Source organism: Microcaecilia unicolor, chromosome 2, assembly GCF_901765095.1.
Source record: "Microcaecilia unicolor chromosome 2, aMicUni1.1, whole genome shotgun sequence".
In the NCBI taxonomy this organism is placed as follows: domain Eukaryota; kingdom Metazoa; phylum Chordata; class Amphibia; order Gymnophiona; family Siphonopidae; genus Microcaecilia; species Microcaecilia unicolor.
The window spans coordinates 647,892,541-647,915,626 of record NC_044032.1 but is presented as its reverse complement, the minus strand read 5'-3'; the positions used below and the strand labels follow the sequence as shown (position 1 = coordinate 647,915,626).

Below are 23,086 nucleotides of genomic sequence, written 5' to 3'. Positions count from 1 at the left end.
AGGGAGGGAGAGGGGGGTGGGATGGGACAGAGAGGGAAGGGAGAGGCTCCACACAGCATCTCAGATGTGCCAGTTGAGCTGGGCCCGCTACACACTGATGTAGAGAAGGTCCAAACGCGACTTATTATTACTATAGAAACATTGCACCTGAAAGTTAAGAGGCATCCCATCAGTAAGCTAATGGAGAAATGTGATATAATTCGAATAACAGATCAAGTCATTTTTCTAAGACCTAAGCTATGCCCGCATGAATTGTAACGTGGAACGTAGGGAGTATTACGTCCCCGGTAAAACGGGCCAAGATATTGACGGCCCTACGTAGACACGGTGCAGACATTGCGTGTCTGCAGGAGACACATCTCTCTGACCTTGAGCATAGTAAACTACAGAGAACATAGGTGGGCGAAGTACTAGCCAGCCCCTCTCAGGGACGGAAAGGAGGGGTGGCCATATTATTCAGGAAAGGGCTGTCATATAAAGCAGAGGTCATGGCCAAGGATGCACGTGGGCACTTTTTGTTAGTAAAGATCTGGCTGCAGGGAATGGAGTTCAACCTATTGGTAGTATATGGACCTAGCAATCAGGACCCCAAATTCTATCAGTCGATACTTAAACTCTGCCACCAACAAGAAGGGGTCCCATTGTTACTAGTAGGGGATCTTAATTTGATTAAAGACAGCGAGCTAGACTGTACAAATCCCGCCTCTATGCACTATCAGGGTTATAGACAGAAAATTCTCACCACACTGATGCAGACCTTAGACCTAGTGGACACTTGGCGGGCCTTGCACCCGACAGAGAAAGACTTTACCCACCGGTCTCGGGCTCATGGGACACAAGCAAGATTAGATTATATACTGATTACTAGAGTCTGGTTTCACAGGATACAGAGAGCGGTAATTGGCCCGGAGGAAATTTCGGACCACACTCCAGTGTGGGTCGATATTGAAACTGACATAGATAAGCGGGGAGGGCCAGAATGGAGGTTTCCGGCTTATCTTTACACAGATTTAGCCTCCCGGAATTTTCTCATGGAAGAATGGGCGGAATTTAAGATAAACAACGTAGAACATGAAACCCAGTCCCAGCTATTCTGGTCTACCTCGAAGGCAGTACTGAGAGGGCAAATAATCGCCTATGTCTCCTTAAAGAAAAAAGGGGCAGCGATTAGGATATTACATTTAGAACGCGATTTAATCCAAGCTAAACGAGCATACACTCGCAACCCCTCTGCAAAGACACTAGAAAATCTGAAAACAATCCAAATATCACTCAACACACTCTTACATGAGAAAGAGACGCATTCTTTGGTATACAGGAAGTATAAATTGAGTAGATATGGTAATAAACCAGGACGAATGTTGGCCAGAGCCATAAAGACATGGGGAGGCCCTAGAGTAATAGACTCTTTAAGAGATGACACAGGGCAGATAACAAATAAACCCACCAGTATTGCAAAGATTTTACACACGTATTTTGCCACCGTATACAAGCGAGAGCCCGTAGGCACCACACAAGAAATCCAGGACTATCTAAAGAAGGCCATACTTCCTGAATTGACAGTAGTAGAGAAAGAAACACTGAACGGTCCACTAACTATGAAAGAAATACAATTTGCTATAAAGAAGTTGAGACTACACTCTGCTCCAGGGCCCGATGGCTTCTCCGGAGAGTACTATAAGTTAATGCCCCCGGAAGCAAGAGGTGCGCTGCTGTTTTACTTTGAAGATGTCATAAAGACAGGTGCGTTCCCCCTCTATGCAAACACATTGACAATTACGTTAATACCGAAGCAGGGAAAACCTAAAGAGATGCCCGAATCTTACAGGCCAATTTCTTTATTAAACGTTGATACTAAGCTGATAGCAAAAATCTTGACAGACCGACTAGCTCCAATTTTGCCCAGGTTGATAGGACCTGACCAGGCTGGGTTTGTTAAAAACAGACACGCAACATTGAATGTTAGGAAGGCCCTAATAGCCATGGCACGCTGTCAAGAGGAGAAGGACCCCGGTATGATATTAAGCTTAGATGCTGAGAAGGCCTTTGACAGGGTCTTTCTTTTTCAGACCTTGAAGCATATGGGATTTGACGGTTGGTTTTTGCACGCGGTCACTGCACTATACAACCAGCCAAGAGCTACTATTTTGGTGAACGGGGTCCTTACACCAGAATTCAGCATACAGCGTGGCACGAGACAAGGGTGCCCCCTGTCTCCGCTGCTGTTTGTACTCTCTCTAGAACCTTTTTTACGCCAATTACAACAGGCAGCAGCGGTGCAGGGGGTGCGAGTGGCGGGGCACCATCTAAAAATATTAGCCTATGCAGACGACATCTTAGTGATAGTGGTCAATATCTACCGCTCACTGGGACCCCTTCTGGAACTCTTTGAGGCATACAAACAGGTGGCCGGGTTTCTACTGAATCACAGTAAATCATGGGCTTTCTCACTGGCGACAGAGGGAAACCTACAGAGCTTAAAAAGGCTCCCATTTAAGCTACCTGAGGGAAGCGTAAAATATCTGGGAGTGCTACTGCCCGCAAACTTAGCACACTTATACACTCAGAATGTATCTCAGTTGTTACAGAGTACACAACAGCAACTGCACGGGTGGGAGTCTCTCCCTTTGAATTTATTAGGTAGGATAGCGATGTATAATATGTTTATAGTACCAAAGTGGCTATATATTTTCCAAGTGTTACCATTAGTCTTGAGACAGAGAGAAGTTTGAACAAAATGCTACGACGCTTCCGTTGGAAAGGAAAAGGAGCACGAATCTCATTGAGGACGCTGTGCACTCCAGTAGAGTACGGAGGGCTGGGACTAATTAATATGAAAAGTATAACAACCGCTTGTGGAATGAGACACATTAATGATTGGTTCCGAGCCAGGTCTGATTACTCCAATACAGAGCTAGAAATGCAGATCCTCCCACAGACTCACTTTAGTAACTATCTGCATTCGTCTGGTGGGAGAATTCCAGATGTACTGAAGGTCACGGGAATCATGACCTCGGCAAAAGCAACATGGAAATGGATATGCAGATTACACCAGTTTTCTTCTAAAGTGACCCCTTTCCTGTCTGTCGCTGGGAACCCGCAATTTCCCCCGGGTTGTTTTTATCCAGCTTTCGAACGTTGGAAAAGGAAAGGGATTGTGTATCTCTTGAAGGAAGGCTCATGTCCTTTTCAGAGTTACAAAGAGAATACTCTATTCCACAGGCTGACTACTTCCACTATATCCAACTACAACATTTCATCCGTACTTTACCTTGGACCGATCTGACGGAAGATGTACAGGTGGAATTATCCAATGCTTACACTTTGGAAGCGCAAACAAAAGTCCCACTGACATTTTACCACCGTCATATAAAGGATGAGCTCCCCGAGGTGAGATTCGATCAGCTGGCGATAGTTTGGAGACAAGAACTCGTGTCGGAAGTAACCTCAGAACAACTGAAAAAACACACCTTGTCAATCCGCAAGTACTCTAAATATTCAGCACACTGGGAATTACAATATAAAATTGTGCTGCGGGCCTACGTGCCTCCTCGGAGAGCATTCCATATGGGGGTGTCCCCATGGGGAATGTGCCCTAAATGTGGTGAAGAGGGAGCCACGTTGGGGCACATGCTTTGGACATGTAAGCAAATCGGAAAATTTTGGACTGCATTGATTACGCAGGTTTCAGGTCTGTGGAAGACGAAGTGGCAGATAGATGCCCGACTTTTGTTTGGACATTTCTTACTCTTATCTAAACCCCCAAAGGGCATGAAGGCTTTTATGCGGCACACTGTTGTTGTGGCTAAGCAATGCATCCTTGCGGAGTGGATAACTAACAAACAACCCACTATACAACAATGGAGGCTGCGAACTCTTAACCTAATGAGACTGGAGAGAATGGATATACAAACATTTGCATCAATAAAAGGAGAGACCTGGCAGAACTGTTGGACCCATTTCTAAACACGTTAACCCCGGCAGTGCGCAGCCGACTGGTGAATAGTTGATGTGTGGACTTCATGTCGAACTGGCATATGTCTCTTTCTCTCTCTCTGATTGTCTATAGTTGTAATAGGATAATCTTAGGGCAGAAGGGGGGGAGGGTTAGGGGGTAAGAGGGTAGGAAGGGAAAGGGGGGGGGACTGGTTAAGAAAGGGCGGGGCGAAAAAGAAAATTCCTGTTAATATGAATATACTCAACTCATATGGGATTTGGTGGGTGGTCTCTTGGGGCTATAAGAGCCCTGTATTCTGGCCCAGAGGCAGCAGTACTAATTAATGGAGTGCAGTCACAAATATTCCCAATAACCAAGGGGACTAGGCAGGGATGCCCTCTCTCCCCATCTCTTTTTATATTAGCCATGGAACCCCTCTTACGAGCAGTTAAACAGTCGGAGGAGATTCCAGGGGTGAGAGTTGGGGGAGATGATCTCCTGATTGTCACGACTCAGCCACAGGCTGCATTGGGGAAATTGCTGGATATGATTCAAGAGTTTGGGAGACTATCAGGCTTTACTCTAAATGTGCATAAATCAATAGGCCTCTGGGTTTTTCCTACCACAAAGGGCACATGGGAATCGGGCACCTCCCTATCCTGGGCAGAAAATAAAATTAGATACCTTGGCACATGTATAACACAGGATATGTCAAAACTATATTATGAGAATGTAACCCCCTTGATGGAAATGACATGTCGTAAGCTGAGACTATGGACAGATTACCCCCTGTCCTTAATGGGTAGAATAGCTTTGTACAACATTCTGCTGGTGCCGAAATGGATTTACACTTTTCAGACATTGCCACTTTTCCTCAAACCAGAAGACGAGAAAAAATTGAACAAACATCTGCAAAGCTTCCTATGGAGGAGGAAGAGGGCCCGAATCTCTGTAAACAACTTGTGCGTTCCGGTGGAACATGGTGGGTTGGGTTTGCTGAGCATTCGCTACCTTACCATAGCTAGTGGCATGCGTCATATATCAGACTGGTTTCGAGCCACTTCGAACTTTTCAGCTACTTCAATAGAAACAACTCTCACTCTGAACACTCATTTCAGTTGTTTGCTCCATGTGGGGGGCGGTCCACTCCCTCCCATATTGACTGAGTCACACATTCTTCCTACAGCAAAGGCAACATGGAGATGGATTTGCCGCCACCACCAGTTTTCAGCGCGAACTACTCCATTTATATCAATCTGTGGTAACCCTAAGTTCCCCCCAGGAAACCTTTATCCTGCGTTCCTTAGATGGCAGAGACATGGGCTAATCTATTTAGTACACGTTCTAACGGAGGAGGGTCAGATGCGAACGTTTGAGGATCTACGAAATCAGTTTAAGCTGTTGCCCTCTGATCGTTTCCATTATTACCAGCTGCAACACTATGTTCGGAGCATTCCTTGGGTAACCCTAACTGAAGATGTCCAGGAGGAATTGTCCTCCGCCTTCTCCTTGCAAGCACAAACGAAAGTGCCAATGCGGATGCATCATAGACACATCAGAGACTCAGTACAAGAACCTAACTTTACTGCATTGGCAACAAGTTGGAGAGAGGAGTTGGCAGCGCCCGTGTCAAGGTCAATTCTTCAAGACTTTGTTCTGCGCATCAAAAGCTCCTCTAGGCTGGTGTCGTATCAGGAGATGGACTATAAGTTTGCAATGCGAATGCACATGCTGCCTCGGCGGGCATTCTATGTGGGAGTGTCCCCGGATGGCGCATGTCCCAAATGTTTGGCCCCGGGTGTCTCCTTGGGTCATATGTTTTGGTCCTGTCCGAAGATAATAGCCTTTTGGAATGCTCTTTTACTTTACATATCTGATCTGTGGCACTCTACATGGAGGCGTAACCCCCTCCTATTGTTTGGACATCCATCTTTGAAAGGCCCTCTGCCAGCAGGGTTTAAGGGATTTGTGCATCGAGCCACAATAATAGCTAAATCAGTCATTTTGAAAGAATGGATTTCACCTAAAAAGCCTACAGTCCAACAATGGTGCAGCAAAATGATTGAATTTATGAAGTTTGAATGGAGAATGACTAGGTCTGATCCGAAATTTTCAGAATCTGCTTTTTTCCGGGTTTGGACTCCATTTTGCAAACCCTTACCCCGGCGGGGAAGGGACATCTCATGAACATATGACATCCCGTGTTGGACTTAATGTGTTTAGTGGCAATCGTGTAGCTTTCCTTTTTGGGGGGAGGGGAGGGGGGAAGGGGAAAGGGGGGGGGAGTTTTTTTGGGGGGGAGAGGAATTGTATGTATATATATATATATTTGGGTGAGTCTGCAGGGATATGAAAGTTACAGGAAGTTACAGGTCATGTTATATTATCTGATGTGTACTCTTAATCCTGTACCTTAATTTTGCTGCACCATGATTACTTTGTTGTTATTATTTGCACGACCTACAATAAACAGAAATTGAAATAAATATGAATATACTCTGTATTAGATAATATGGTATATATGCTTTAAGATTGCCATGTGTGTATATGTACCTAATAAAAAAGATCGAAACATAAAATATTTTGCATCAAAAATAACACAGGGTAATTGGGCTACACAGGCAAAATCTCATTGTTAGGTGAGACCAACAAGTGAGAGATGGTCAGTGGTCTTCTTGGCCTTTCCTTACAAGAGACTTATGTACAATTTCTCTTAGCTTAGAATTCAAAGAAGTTGGTTCTGTAAAATGTCATTTTATTTTTATTGAGAAGGCACATAAAAGATGCATTTCCTGGGACCCAATTGGGCCCAATCTTGTTAGAACTTCTTATCGCACTTATAAAAGGTCAAGGTTCTGAGGAAAAGGTGACGTTCTCAGGAACCAGTTGGTAGTACCGGTACCCTGAATATTGCCTGTGATTGCTCTCAAAATAAAGGGAGGTTATGAGGGGGAGGCATATAGGAGGAGCCCAGGGTTATGCGGGTGCCGGCTGGCTCACATAGGACATGAACTGTTGAATATCGGGCTGGCACCCACATAAGTTTTTTTTTATTATTATTATTATTTCAATTCCCCCCTCCCCTCCCGGGCTCTCCTGACAGTGTTCCATCCTTTCTCATTCCCCCCCCCCCCCAGTTCCACCTCTGTCCCGGGTGCTCCAGTGGATTTTGTGGGGCAGGAGCACATTCTCCTCGTTCCTGCCCATAACTGTAAAATGAATGATCGTACTCTTCTATTTTATCCAACAGATGATGGATTTGGGAATGAGAGTGAAAGAGTGAGAATGTGTGATGAGCAGCAGAAAGAGGAATGGAAACATGAAGACTCCTCCAGAGACAGCACAGATCCTTCAGCAGACTGTGAAGGAGGTTTCGGTAGCATAATACCAACCGGTGAGAAAGCAGCAGCTCAGAAAGGAGAAAGATTTGAAAGACAAAAGAGAAACTGTAGCTTTTTCCCAACACTTGAACAACCTGGAAGACTCAACGGTGAGAGAGATTTTAAAAGGGCTGATGTTTGGGAAACCTTTACTACCGACTCCAATTTTATTGAGCACCACAAAAGTGGGCTTAGGACTGAAGTTCATGACTGTCAAGGTATGCACAAAACTAACCCATCTGGATACTGTGAAAAACCATTTCAATGTTCTGCATGTGATAAATGTTTCACAAGTAAGGTGAGCCTGCAAACCCACCAAATGACTCATACAGGAGAAAAACCATTTCAATGTTCAGGATGTGATAAATGTTTCATAAGAAAGAGGGACCTACAACAGCACGAAATAACTCATACAGCAGAGAAACCATTTCAATGTTCAGAATGTGAGAAATGGTTCAAAACAAGGACTGTGCTGAAAATTCACAAAAGGATTCATACAGGAGAGAAACCATATCAATGTTCAAAATGTGATAAATGGTTCAGAACCAAGGGTGAGGTGAAACTTCATGAAGTGACTCATACAGGAGAGAAACCATTTCAATGTTCAGAATGTGAGAAATGGTTCACAACAAGGACTGTGCTGAAAACTCACAAAACGATTCATACAGGAGAGAAACCATTTCAATGTTCAAAATGTGATAAACGGTTCAGAACCAAGGGTGAGGTGAAACTTCATGAAGTGACTCATACAGGAGAGAAACCATTTCAATGTTCAGAATGTAATAAACGGTTCAGAACCAAGGGTGAGGTGAAACTTCATGAAGTGACTCATACAGGAGAGAAACCATTTCAATGTTCAGAATGTGATAAATGTTTCATAAGAAAGAGGGACCTACAACAGCACGAAATAACTCATACAGGAGAAAAACCATTTCAATGTTCAGAATGTGATAAATGTTTCAGAAGAAAGGCGAACCTGGAAACTCACCACATGACTCATACAGGAGAGAAACCATTTCAATGTTCAGAATGTGAGAAATGGTTCAGAACAAGGACTGTGCTGAAAACTCACAAAAGGATTCATACAAGAGAGAAACCATTTCAATGTGATAAATGGTTCAGAACCAAGGGTGAGGGGAAACTTCAAGAAGTGACTCATACAGGAGAGAAACCATTTCAATGTTCAGAATGTGAGAAATGGTTCACAACAAGGACTGTGCTGAAAACTCACAAAACGATTCATACAGGAGAGAAACCATTTCAATGTTCAAAATGTGATAAACGGTTCAGAACCAAGGGTGAGGTGAAACTTCATGAAGTGACTCATACAGGAGAAAAACCATTTCAATGTTCAGGATGTGATAAATGTTTCATAAGAAAGAGGGACCTACAACAGCACGAAATAACTCATACAGCAGAGAAACCATTTCAATGTTCAGAATGTGAGAAATGGTTCAAAACAAGGACTGTGCTGAAAACTCACAAAACGATTCATACAGGAGAGAAACCATTTCAATGTTCAAAATGTGATAAACGGTTCAGAACCAAGGGTGAGGTGAAACTTCATGAAGTGACTCATACAGGAGAGAAACCATTTCAATGTTCAGGATGTGATAAATGGTTCATAAGAAAGAGGGACCTACAACAGCACGAAATAACTCATACAGGAGAAAAACCATTTCAATGTTCAGAATGTGATAAATGTTTCAAAAGAAAGGTGAACCTGGAAACTCACCACATGACTCATACAGGAGAAAAACCATTTCAATGTTCAGAATGTGATAAATGGTTCAGAAGAAAGGTGAACCTGGAAACTCACCACATGACTCATACAGGAGAAAAACCATTTCAATGTTCAGAATGTGAGAAATGGTTCAAAACAAGGGCTGTGCTGAAAACTCACAAAAGGATTCATACAGGAGAGAAACCATTTCAATGTTCAAAATGTGATAAATGGTTCAGAACCAAGGGTGAGGTGAAACTTCATGAAATGATTCATACAGGAGATAAACCATTTCAATGTTCAGAATGTGATAAATGTTTCATAAGAAAGAGGGACCTACAACAGCACGAAATAACTCATACAGGAGAAAAACCATTTCAATGTTCAAAATGTGATAAACGGTTCAGAACCAAGGGTGAGGTGAAACTTCATGAAGTGACTCATATAGGAGAGAAACCATTTCAATGTTCAGGATGTGATAAATGGTTCATAAGAAAGCGGGAACTACAACAGCACGAAATAACTCATACAGGAGAAAAACCATTTCAATGTTCAGAATGTGATAAATGTTTCAAAAGAAAGGTGAACCTGGAAACTCACCACATGACTCATACAGGAGAAAAACCATTTCAATGTTCAGAATGTGATAAATGGTTCAGAAGAAAGGCGAACCTGAAAAGTCACCACATGACTCATACAGGAGAAAAACCATTTCAATGTTCAAAATGTGATAAACGGTTCAGAACCAAGGGTGAGGTGAAACTTCATGAAGTGACTCATACAGGAGAGAAACCATTTCAATGTTCAGGATGTGATAAATGGTTCATAAGAAAGAGGGAACTACAACAGCACGAAATAACTCATACAGGAGAAAAACCATTTCAATGTTCAGAATGTGATAAATGTTTCAAAAGAAAGGTGAACCTGGAAACTCACCACATGACTCATACAGGAGAAAAACCATTTCAATGTTCAGAATGTGATAAATGGTTCAGAAGAAAGGTGAACCTGAAAAGTCACCACATGACTCATACAGGAGAAAAACCATTTCAATGTTCAAAATGTGATAAACGGTTCAGAACCAAGGGTGAGGTGAAACTTCATGAAGTGACTCATACAGGAGAGAAACCATTATTAATGTTCAAGAACCAAGGGTGAGGTGAAACTTCATGAAGTGATTCATACAGGAGAGAAACCATTTCAATGTTCAGAATGTGATAAATGCTTCATAAGAAATACAGACCTACAACAGCACAAAAGAACTCATACAGGAGATAAATCATTTAATTGTTCAGAATGTAATAAATCCTTCAGCTCTAAAAGTCATCTGAAAGTGCACGGTAGAACTCCTGCAGGAGAGAAACCATTTCAATGTTCAGAATGTGATAAATGGTTCAGAAGCAAGGTAAACCTAGAATGCCACAAAATGACTCATACAGGAGATAAACCATAAGTGTTCCTAATGTGATAAATGTTTCAGAAGGAAGGCCAAGGAGAAAGTTCACGAAAACTCATACGGAAGAAAAAAAACATTTAAATATTATGTGATAAATGTCCAATTGAAATAGCACAAAAGGACTCATGGGAGGTAAACCATTTAAATATTTAGAAGGTGATAAATATTTCAGAGGGAAGAACCATCTGACTGGGCTTGCAATAAATCAATATTCAAGATGTTATACATGTTTCAGAAACAATGGGTTACTGTCAGAGAGGAAGGTCAGAGCAGGCCAATGGCCTGGACAAACAACTAGGAATATCTGAAAAGAGGGATTGCGTAGGCCTGTCACATAGTTTAATGCATTAAGACATGCCTAAGAACCAGTGGCGTAGCCAGACAGCCAATTTTGGGCGGGCCCCAGAACAAAGTGGGTGGGCCAACATTTTATCACTGCCCCTCCACCAACCTAAAAACCCTAATTTAGTTTCCACCCCCCTCCCAGCACCCCACTCTAATTAAAACAAAACCCTATTTTAATTTCCACCTGGTTTCAGTTAAATCTTGGATCCCCTGGATCCCTTCAAGTAAAACAAAACCCTAACTTAATTTCCGCACCCTACCAAAGTAAATGAAGTACCTGTGCTGGCAGGTTATCCCCAAGCCCTGCCAGCTGAAGACCTCCTTCCTGCTGAATAAACTTATCTCGGGTGGCTGCCGGGCAGTTATAAACTCTGTATTTTGTGCTCATTTTTCTACACAGTTACATACAATAGAGATGGTCAAATTCAGTGAGTTCATCTTTAAAAAAAAAACCCCCGGTGAAATGCCTCGCGTCTGCTCTGCTGTAAAGTAAGCAGCAAATCGCTTTGTCGCTTCGGCCCTTCAATCACTGTGTCCCGCCCTCTGATGTAACTTCATATTTCCGCGAGGGCTGACACGACGAAGCAATTTGCTGCTTGCTTTACAGCAGAGCAGAGCAGACGCAAGGCGTTTCACCAAGGTTTTTTTTTTAAGGCTGGGTGGCAGAAGAGGGTCGTCTGCTCGTCGATGGAGCTGGTAGGCAGGTGGTGAGTGCTGACACCCAGGGCGGACATTGGCTAGGCGGGCCTGGAGTCAAAGTGGCTAGGCCTGGGCCTGTCCAGGCCCGCCCATGGCTACACCCCTGCTAAGAACAAGGATCGTGGAGCAGTATGTATAAACTGTGTGGCAGTTCAGTAGAGACTGTGCAGGAGTTCATTGCACTTTAAGCATTGTAAAAATGGTAACATTATAAGCTCTTCTGGACAGGGAGTTACATATATGAATTATATTAGCTTTACTTATATAAATTACATTAAGGTAAGCCTTTATGGAGATATGTACTTTAACATTTATTCTGTTCATTATTACCACTGCTTCTAAGCTTGTATTCTAAGCAGATAAGGAAGGTACCAGGAGCAAACTGTCTCTGCAATGTTAGGAATTTACTACTACTTATCACTTCTATAGCGCTACAAGGCATACGCAGCGCTGTACACCATACATGAAAAGACAGTCCCTGCTCAAAGAGCTCACAATCTAAATAGGACAGGCAAACAGACAGAACAACTAAGAGGAAAGGGAATTAAAGAGGTGGGGATAAAAGGGTACAGGGCAAGTGAGTAGTGGTTAGGAGTCAAAAGCAGCGTTAAAGAGGTGGGATTTTAGCTTGGATTTGAAAACGGCCAAAGACGGGGCCAGACGTACAGGCTCGGGAAGTCTATTCCAGGCGTGAGGTGCAGCGAGATAAAAGGAACAGAGTCTGGAATTAGCAATAGAGGAGAAGGCATAGGCATAGTTTGACTGTTTCCTTTGGGGGGGGGGGGGGGCAAAAGATGGGGCAGAGCATATTCATTTCTATCTATCTATCTATCTATCTATCTATCTATCTATCTATCTATCTATCTATCTATCTATCTATCTATCTATCTATCTATCTATCTATCTATCTATCTATCTATCTATCTATCTATCTATCTATCTATCTATCTATCTATCTATCTATCTATCTATCTATCTATCTATCTATCTATCTATAGTGGCCTAGTGGTGAGGGTGGTGGACTTTGATCCTGAGGAACTGAGTTCAATTCCCCCTTCAGGCACAGGCAGCTCCTTGTGACTCTGGCCAAGTCACTTAACCCTCCATTGCCCCAGGTACAAATAAGTACCTGTATATGTAAGCCTCATTGAGCCTACCATGAGTGGAAAAGCGCGGGGTACAAATGTAAATAAACATATATATATATGCAAATGAATATGCTAATATGGAGGAAGGCAGGAAGGGAAAAAGAGCTAGCTTTTTTGGGGAATAACCATAATGAATATGTATGAGATATCAAGCCAAGCTCTTTCTGCCTCCCTTCCTTCTTTCATCTTACCCAGCATTCCCTCTTCCTCTCCAGTAAAAAAACATGAATTTTGATGTCACTGTGGTAACAACAATATAAATTTAATTGTAAGATATTCCATCATCTTTATAAACACTAGGCTTCCCAACGGAGATTACAACCAGTTAAGATGAACTAGAGAGAAAGAGGTGTGCATCGAAGATGAAAGAGTGCACTTAAAATGGTGTTTCACGTGTGAGGGGTTAAGGAAAAGGAGAGAGAGGGAGAAAGAGAAAGAGCTTGGCTTGATATCTCATACATTTTCATTATGGTTATTCCCCAAAAAAGTCAGCTCTTTTTCCCTTCCTTCCTTCCGCCATATTAGCATATTCATTTGCATATATATATATGCAGATGAATAAGCTAATATACTCCACCCCATCCTTTGCCCCCCCCCCCCCCCCCAAAGAAACAAAGAAACCATACTCATACAATTCCATGGTTGACACTTAAATAACATTCCAACAGTAAAGAACTATGAAGTTAAGAGGAAATAGGCTTAGGAGGCATCAAAGAAAGGATTAATTTACAGAAAGGGTGGTGGAAGCGTGGAATGGCCTCCCGGTAAAGGATGTGGAGACGAGGACTGTCTGAGTTTTAAAAAGCATGGGACAAGCATGTGGGATCCCTTAGGAAAATGAGGAGTTAAGGGTTACAGAGGATTGGCAGACTGGTTGGGCCATTTGGCCTTTATCTGCCATCATATTTCTATGTTTCAATGATAAATTTACAACTCAATATTCATCCAAAGCTTCAAGCATGTATTTTTAAACACTGGGCTTGGTTCTTAAAAATATATGTATATTTAATGCCATTATCTGGATAGGCAGTGGGAACTATGAGGATGCAACAGAGATGCCCCAATGCCAATTAGTGAGAGGAAACCCCTGTTACTGATGTGATATGGTTGAATTTTCTGATGAACTTTATACTGCTGTGAATGGATTATTATTATTATTCACAACTACTTCAGAAATGTTGTGGGGGCCTATATTTGGTTAAAGGTATTTGGATATCTTTCACCAGATGTACAGTGGATACTGCAGAGTACAGATATCTGGATAACTTTATTCAGATATCTTGGGTCTGCTATACCTGTGGCCGACATAACTACATAAAGTTAACTGGAATATCTCCCCTATATGGTTACCTGGCTGTGAGCTCTACCCATGGAATGCCTCCAAACCCTCCCAATTTTAAAAGATTGACTTTTGGCCAGACATCAAATTATTTGGTCAAAGGCTAAGTAAGTGGTCTGTGATTCCAAAATTTAAAACCCAATGTAGAGGGTTTTATGGCAGGATTATAAGTTCCAGCATTCCTGATGAGGGACAGAGTTCTGACGGTGGAGACTGGAGTCTCTAGTGTGAAGGGAGGAGAGACTCCGAACATATCACAAATGTGTGGACTGTGGTGTGGAGGGGTATCTTGTGTAATTAGGAACTGAGGCCCAGTGCAGTGACATCTGTAGTCTACAACGTGGTGGATGCAGGCAGGCAGCAGCAGCTCACAGGTTTGCTTGCTGTTTTTTTTGACTCAAGTGAACGGCGACGGCTGGCTGCCTTCTCTTCTTTCTTTCTTCCTTTCTTGACTGGCTGGCTCACTAACTTCCAATGGTATTTGGTACCAGCGCGAAGAGCAGAGCGGCAAACTCGTCTCTGAACTGGAAAAGCACCAAACAGGAAGCACCTGCACCTCGACTCCGTCCTCCGTTTCCCTGCCCTCTCAGTGTTCCGCCCGCCCGAAAAGAAATGACATCAGAGGAAGGCGGGACGCTGAGAGGGCAGGGAAGCGAAGGACGGAGTTGAGCTGCCTGTTTGGTGCTTTTACGAGTGGCGCTCCGTGACTTCCGGTAAGAAGAGTTGGGGGGGCAATGCCCCCCCTCATCCCCCCCCCCCCCAGTCTACGCCCATGGGAGAAGGGGACAGACAAGAGAGATTTATCCACAGAACGGAGTACCCGAGGGGGGGCGTAGGCAGAGACAAGAGTTGAGAGGTATTGGGGAGCGGTAGAGTGAATGCACTTATAGGTCAGTAAGAGAAGTTTGAATTGAATACGGAAACGGATAGGGAGCCAGTGAAGTGACTTGAGGAGAGGCTTTTGTGAGCATAGGGACTCTGGCGGAAAATGAGTCGCGCAGCAGAGTTTTGGACTGATTGAAGAGGAGAGAGATGGCTAAGTGGGAGGCCGGTGAGAAGCAGGTTGCAATAATCTAGGCGAGCGGTAATAAGAGTGTGGATAAGGGTTCTGGTAGAGTACTCAGAGATGAAGGGACGGATTTTGCTGATGTTATAGAGAAAGAAACGACAGGTTTTGGGAAGATGACCCCAAGGTTACGAGCTGATGAGACAGGGAGAATGAGAGTGCCATCCACAGAAATAGAGAAAGGGATAGAGGTGGGTTTAGGGGGAAATATGAGAAGCTCGGTTTTGGCCATGTTAAATTTCAGATGATGTTGAGACATCCAGGCAGCGATATCAGATAGGCAGGCTGGATGCTGGTTATTTCGGGAGTACAGAGGTAGATCTGGGAGTCGTCAGCGTAGAGATGGTATTGAAAACCATGGGATGATATCAGAGAGCCAAGGGAAGAAGTGTAGATGGAGAACAGGAGAGGACCGAGAACAGAACCCTGAGGTACACTGATTGGTAGTGGGATAGAAGTGGAAGAGGATCCACCAGAGTGTACACTAAAGGTGCAAAGCGAGAGGTAGGAGGAGAATCAGGAAAGAACAGAGCCCTGGAATCCAAGTGAAGACAACGTATCAAGGAGTAAGCTGTGATCAACAGTGTCAAAAGTGGTGGATAGATCGAGAAGGATGAGGATAGAATAGAGACTTTTGGATTTGGCCAGTAACAGGTCGTTGGAAACTTTTGTAAGTGCAGTTTCAGTTGAATGACGAGGGCAAAAGCCAGATTGGAGTGGGTCAAGAACAGCTTGAGATGAAAGAAAGTCAAGGCAGTGGTGGTGAACGGCACGTTCAAGTATCTTGGAGAGGAAGGAGAGCAGGGAGATGGGTCGATAGTTGGAAGAACAGGTAGGGTCAAGTGAAGGCTTCTTAATGAGTGGTGTGACCACGGCATGTTTGAAGGCATCAGGAACAGTTGCAGTGGAAAGTGAAAGATTGAGGATATGACAGATAAATGGGGTGAGAGTAGGAGAGATGGTGTTAAGAAGGTGGGTAAGAATGGGATCAGAGGAACAGGTAGTTTGTTTTGAGGAGGAGAGAAGATGTGATGTTTCCTCATCAGTGACTTCGGGAAAGGAGGAAAAGGACGGAGGGGTTGGGGAGTTAGGGGAACGGATAAGGGGAGGGAGAGGTGGGGTGGCTTGGTTGAGAATTCGAGGTTTGTCTTCTGAAGCTTGTCGTGGAAGAACTCAGCTAGGGCCTTGACTTTCTTTCATCTCAAGCTGTTCTTGACCCACACCTGGTAGAGTTGGAGATGGAGGCACTTTGAGGAAAGAGTTCAGTGTGGCGAAGAGAAGTTGAGGGTTTGAGCTGAGAGAATCCGACTCTCACGCCTCTCAGTTCCTCACTCTGACATCCTCCTTCAACCTCCAGCTGTGCTCCACCACCCCTACTCACCAAACTGGCCATTGTCTTGACCTCGTCCTCTCCTCTACCTGCTCACCATCCAATTTCTACGCCTCAGCTCTCCTTCTCTCTGATCATCACCTGATCACCTTCACACTTCATCACCCCTTCCCTCAGCCCCGCCCAACATTAACCACTACTTCCAGGAATCTCCAGGCTGTCGACCCTCCCACCTTATCCTCTAGTATTTCTAATCTCCGCCCCTCCATCATGTCCTCCGAGTCTGTCAACAAGGCTGTCTTCACTTACAATGCCACTCTCTCCTCTGCTGTAGACACCCTTCCACCATCCATCCCCCGTCCCACAAGGCGTACTAATCCCCAGCCCTGGCTGACCCCTTGCATCCGATACCTTCGCTCCTGTGCCCGATCTGCTGAACGCCTCTGGAGGAAATCTCGCACCCATACCGATTTCCTTCATTACAAATTCATGCTATCCTCTTTCCAGTCCTCCCTATTCCTTGCCAAACAGGACTATTACACCCAATTGACTAATTCTCTCAGCTCCAACCCTCGTCGTCTCTTCGCCACCCATAACTCCCTCCTCAAAGTGCCCTCTGCTCCCACCCCCCACCCCCTCACTCTCTCCTCAATCACTGGCTGACTACTTCCAAGACAAGGTGCAGAAGATCAACCTTGAGTTCACTACCAAGCCACCTCCTCCCCTTCAACCCACTCCCTCAACCAACCAACCCAGGCCTCCTCCTCCTCTTTTCCTGATATCACCGAAGAGGAAACCGTCCACCTTATTTCCTCCTCGAAATGCACCACTTGTTCCTCTGATCCCATCCCCACCAACTTACTTAACACTATCTCTCCTACTGTCACTGTCCCCCCCCCCCATATGTCATATCCTCAACCTCTCTCTCTCCACTGCATCTGTCCCTGTCACCTTCAAGCATGCCGTAGTCACATCACTCCTCAAAAAACAATCACTTGACCCTACCTGTCCCTCCAACTACCGCCCATTCTCCCTTCTACTCTTCCTCTCCAAGTTACTTGAACGCGCCGTTCACAGCCGCTGCCTTGCTTTTCTCTCCTCTCATGCCATCCTCGATCCGCTTCAATCCAGTTTTCGCCCTCTACACTCAACAGAACCGGCACTCGCAAAAGTCTGTAATGACTTGTTCCTTGCCAAATCCAAAGGTCACTACTCCATCCTCATCCTCGACCTATCCGCCGCTTTTGACACTGTCAATCATGATTTACTTCATGCCACACTGTCCTCATTTGGGTTCCAGGGCTCCTCTTATCTCTCCCACCGTACCTTCAGAGTATTCAGAGTACATTCTCATGGATCTTCCTCCACCCCTATCCCGCTCTCTGTTGGAGTTCCCCAGGGATCTGTCCTTGGACCCCTTCTTTTTTCAATCTACACCTCTTCCCTGGGCTCGCTGATCTCATCTCATGGTTTCCAATATCATCTTTATGCTGACGACACCCAGCTCTATCTCTCCACACTAAACATCACTGCGGAAACCCAGGCCAAAGTATCGGCCTGCTTATCCAACATTGCTGCCTGGATGTCCAACCGCCACCTGAAACTGAACATGGCCAAGACCGAGCTTATCGTCTTCCCACCTAAACCCACTTCTCCTCTTCCTCCACTCTCTATCTCAGTCGATAACACCCTCATCCTCCCCGTCTTATCTGCCCGCAACCTCGAAGTCATCTTCGACTCCTCTCTCTCCTTCTCTGCGCATATCCAGCAGATAGCCAAGACCTGTCACTTCTTTCTCTTTAACATCAGCAAAATTCGCCCTTTCCTCTCTGAGCACACCACCCGAACTCTCATCCACTCTCATTACCTCTCGCCTTGACTACTGCAACCTACTCCTCACTGGCCTCCCACTTAACCATCTATCCCCCCTTCAATCCGTTCAGAACTCTGCGGCACGTCTTATATTCTGCCTGGACCGATGTGCTCATATCACCCCTCTCCTCAAGTCACTTCACTGGCTTCCGATCAGGTACCGCATACAGTTCAAGCTTCTTCTTCTAACCTACAAATGCACTCAGTCTGCAGCCCCTCATTATTTCTCTACCCTCATCTCCCCTTACATTCCCAACCGTAACCTCCGCTCACAGGACAAATCCCTCCTCTCAGTACCCTTCTCCACCACCGCCAACTCCAAGCTCCGCCCTTTCTGCCTCGCCTCACCCTATGCTTGGAATAAACTTCCTGAGCCCTTACACCAAGCCCCCTCCCTGCCCATCTTCAAATCCTTGCTCAAAGCCCACCTCTTCAATGTCGCCTTCGGCACCTAACCTATTCAGGAAATCTAGACTGCCCCAATTTGATTGCCCCTATTTGACTGACTGTACATTTGTCCTTTAGATTGTAAACTCCTTTGAGCAGGGACTGTCCTTCTATGTTAAACTGTACAGCGCTGCGTAACTCTAGTAGCGCTTTAGAAATGTTAAGTAGTAGTAGTAGAATTAGTCAGCTGGATGTCTCGCATAACTCTGCACAATGTAATCCATAACCAATCTGTAACAAATTGTATTTCCATCATTTAACTCATATTGTAAGCCACACTGAACCCGCAAAAAGGTGGGAAAATGTGGGATACAAATGCAATAAATAAATAAATAATAGTCCTGTTTGGCAAGCAAAAGAGCAGATTGGAAGGAGGTCAGCATGAACTTGAAGTGTATGAAGTCAGCAAGGGCACGAGATTTCAGCCAGAGGCGTTCGGTGGAGCGGGTACAGGAATGTAGGTAGCGGATTTTAGAGTTCAGCCAAGGCTGGGGTTTTGTACGCCTTATAGGACGGGGCATGAGAGGTGCAAGAGTGTCTAAAGCAGAGAATAGAATAGTATTGTAGGAAGAGATGGCTTCATTGACAGATTTGGATAGTGCAGTGGTCAGTGCATTTTTTGTAGAAAAAAAGGTGCCGGTACTCATTATGGGCGGGGTCACCACATATGCCTCCATCCCTATGATAGCCACTCCCACATTAGCCACACCCCTTATATCAGCCATGGCGCATATAAACAGACATCATTGAAAATATACTAGTATAGGAGAAAAACAATAAGTTGTGATTTTTTTTCATTATAAATCATTTCTGTAAGATGTTACAGCTCCAGTATACCCAGTACAAAATAAGACAACAGATGTAAATTCTCAAATTGGACAAATTCCAAACACTAAAATGAAAATAAAATAATTTTTTTCTACCTTTGTTGTCTGGTGACTGTTTTCTCTCCATACTGGTCCAAGTGTCTGATTCTGCTGCTCTCTATCTGTTCTCTTAACTCCGTTTCCAGGGCTTCCTTTCCATTTATTTATTTACTTTCCTCCCTTCTTCTTCCAGCATTTCTCCTCTCTCCCCGCCAACCCCTCCATCCATCCATGTCCAGCAATTCTCCTCTATCTCCTGCTCTGCTCTCCTCTCCATCCATTTCCAGCATTTCTCCTTCCTCCCCTGCCATCCCATCCATGTGGATCTCCTTCCTATCTTCCCTTCCCTCCATCCATGTCCAGCATGTCTCCTCTCTCCCTTGCCCTGCCCTCCCTTCCCATGTCCAGTGGTTCTCCTCTCTCCCCTGCCCTCCTCTCCTATCCAAGTCCAGCAATTCTCTCTTCCCTGCCTTCCCCTTCCATCCATGTCCAGCAATTCTCCATTCTCCTCTCTCCCCTGCCCTACTATCCCATCCTCTCCATGTCCAGCGATTCTCTTTTGCCCCCTATCCTCCCCCTCCCTTCAATGTCCAGTGACTCGCCCCAGCCTCCACCTGCCCCCGAGATCATTCAAACCCCAGCCCCATTTGCCCAGCCCCCAACCCCACTTGCCCATACACACATACCCCCAGCCTTACTTGCCCACACACACACCCCCAGCCCCACTTGCCCACACACACACACACACACACACCCAGCCCTACTTGCCCACACACCCCCCCAGCCCCACTTGCCCACACACACACCCCCAGCCCCACTTGCCCACACACACACACACACACACCCAGCCCTACTTGCCCACACACACCCTCAGCCCCACTTGCCCACACACACACCCCTAGCCCTACTTGCCCACATACACACACCCCCAGCCCCACTTGCCCACACACACCCCCAGCCCCACTTGCCCACACACACACACACAGCCCTACTTGCCCACACACACCCCCAGCCCCACTTGCCCACACACACACACACAGCCCTACTTGCCCACACACACCCCCAGCCCCACTTGCCCACACACCCCCCCAGCCCCACTTGCCCACACACCCCCCAGCCCCACTTGCTCACCCTCCCCTGCTCGCTCCCTGCTGTTTGCACCCGGCCGATCCCTGCCTCGTAAAACTTTTATTTTTTCGCGAACCGGCAGACTGAAGAAAGAAAACAAACAGCAGACAGGCTTGCCTCCTTCCATCGCGTCTGCCGCTTCGTTTCCCTGCATTCTCAGCGCGTCCCGCCCTCGAGGAAAGGAAATTACATCAGAGGAGGCAAGGAACTGGGAAACGTAAGACTTGGAGGGATCATTAGCATGAATGTTAAAGTCGCCAAGGATGAGGGAGAGGGAGGAAGGATCATGAAAGAAGGAAAGCCAAGTGTCAAAGTCGCTGAGAAAGGATGAAAGGGACTTATCAGGGGGACAATAAATAACTGCTATTCGAAGAGGCAAAGGAGTGAATAGGCGGATGGAAGCAGATGGAGGCTATGAGAGATAAAAAGGTCATGGATATAGGAAAGTTTGTTGCAGATGGAGCGGGCATTCCATAGGGCACATGAGAAGGGCAGAGAAGAGGGGGGGGGAGGAGAAGAATAGAGATGAGATTGGAGAGGTCACGGTGCGACCTGCACAAATAGGATGAGGGTTGGTGAGGGGGGCCAGGATTGATGTCTCCAGTAGAGAGGCAAAGGATGGGGCGGATGCTAATATGGAGGAAGGAAGGGAAAAAGCTGGCTTTTTGGGGGAATAACCATAATGAATATGTATGAGATATCAAGCCAGCTCTTTCTCCCTTCCTTCCTTCTTTCCTCCTTACCCAGTACACCCTCTTCATCTCCAGTAGTATTTCCCCAACCCTTTTCCCATACCATACCAGTGTTGACCTTAGAAATGCATAGGCTCTATATGTAGATCCTTCAAGAGGTAGTGTGTCATGATTTAGGCTCTACACCCTTTCTGATGTTTTGGTGCCTCTGCTTCCCACCCCTCCCAGTCTCATCCATCTTCCCTCTGCTGTCCCCCCCCCCGCGAGGTCCAGGATCATGACTCCATTTACCCCCTCTCTTCCTCCCTCCCTCCGGCACAGGCAGCAGTCTTCTTCATCCTTTCAGTGTTCCTGGCAGCGGTAGGGCTGCCTTCGGTCTGCCCCGGAAGCCTTCTCTTCAAGTTCCTGTTCCCACCTATGCTGAAGGCTGGAACAGAGGAGCATAGGATGCAGGACAGGAGCTGAAGCTGCAGGCTGGAACAGGGCAAGCAGCGCTGGAGCAACAAGACCGAAACAGCGGGACTGGAGCTGAGGCTGCGGCATGCAACGAGACTGCAACAGCAGGACTGGGGCTGAAGCTGCGGCACACAACAAGACCGGAACAGCAGGGCTGGAGCTGGAGCAGCAGGCAGGTAAGCAGGAACGGCAGAACTGGAGCTAAAGCTGGTTTCAGGCAGCAGCAGGATTGGAGTTAAAGTTGGTTTCAATTGAGCAGCAGGACTGGAGCCGAGGCTGAGGATGGTGGGACGATATAAAAGCCAGGCCTGCAAGATGAATTTGGTTTCAGGTGAGCAGCAGGACTGGAGCTGAGGTTGGGGATGGTGGACGATGCAAAAGCCAAGCCTGCAGGATCCCTGGGACCCTCCGGATCCACACACCACCTCGCCACGTGGAACTCCAATCCACCTCCCCTGACGGGCCACCGCCCTCACCCGCTCTGGACCCAGGCAGCGCTGGGTCGGGTCAGCCGGCGCCAACACTGCAACTGGCGCCCCCAGGCCTCCTGGGCCCGCCTCTCGACTCCCGCCTCACGGTGCTCCGACCTCTCTACCTCGGGCCACAGCTCTGGATGATCCGCTTCTGGGCCACCCTCCCACAGAGGCATGCGGGCGAGGCGAACACAGGACTGGGCCCACGCGATCGGTAGCTAGGAGCTCCCGCTAGGAGCCTCCTGCCTGGTCGCCAATTTAGAGAAAGAACTGTAGCTGGACATGACATAGAAATAAGTTAGAAGATAGGAAAGATGGTTATGGAATATGGGAGGGATGGAACTAAGTGAGAGAGGATAGGTGGAAAAGACAGATAAACAAATGAGAAGGAGAGTGTAGGGGATTGTAAATAGGTAACCTCGTAGGGAGAACAAAACAATTTCCCTCCCCCGGTTACGTATGCCAAGATTCCCAGGGGTGAAAGTCTGTAACAGACTCACTCGTTTGTCTAGAGGATAGAAAGGAATCTTGCTTCTGGCACCTACTCCAGGTTTGTCTCACGTCAGAAAGGAAACCAAGCCACAAGTGATATATATTATTTATTCTATGTGAGAAAATATAGATAATAGTACCCTCTGCCATAACGCTTAGCCAAAATACAGAAATAACTCACTGATAAAATAATTACAAAATATATTGTCACGACTACACTCTGATTTCCTTACTGGT

The 23,086-nt window shown here is 45.8% G+C and overlaps 1 protein-coding gene across 1 annotated transcript in view; it reads left to right on the top strand.

Moving 5' to 3' along the window:
• LOC115462238 (oocyte zinc finger protein XlCOF6-like) overlaps positions 1-23,086 on the top strand; it is a 47,371-nt gene that overhangs the window by 6,705 nt on the left and 17,580 nt on the right. Inside the window, exons 2-6 of the mRNA XM_030192249.1 lie at positions 7,188-7,535; positions 7,674-7,868; positions 7,986-8,120; positions 8,673-9,455; positions 10,017-10,194. Of these exons, the coding sequence (XP_030048109.1) occupies positions 7,188-7,535; positions 7,674-7,868; positions 7,986-8,120; positions 8,673-9,455; positions 10,017-10,194 (1,639 nt within the window). The remainder of the gene's footprint in view (positions 1-7,187; positions 7,536-7,673; positions 7,869-7,985; positions 8,121-8,672; positions 9,456-10,016; positions 10,195-23,086) is intronic.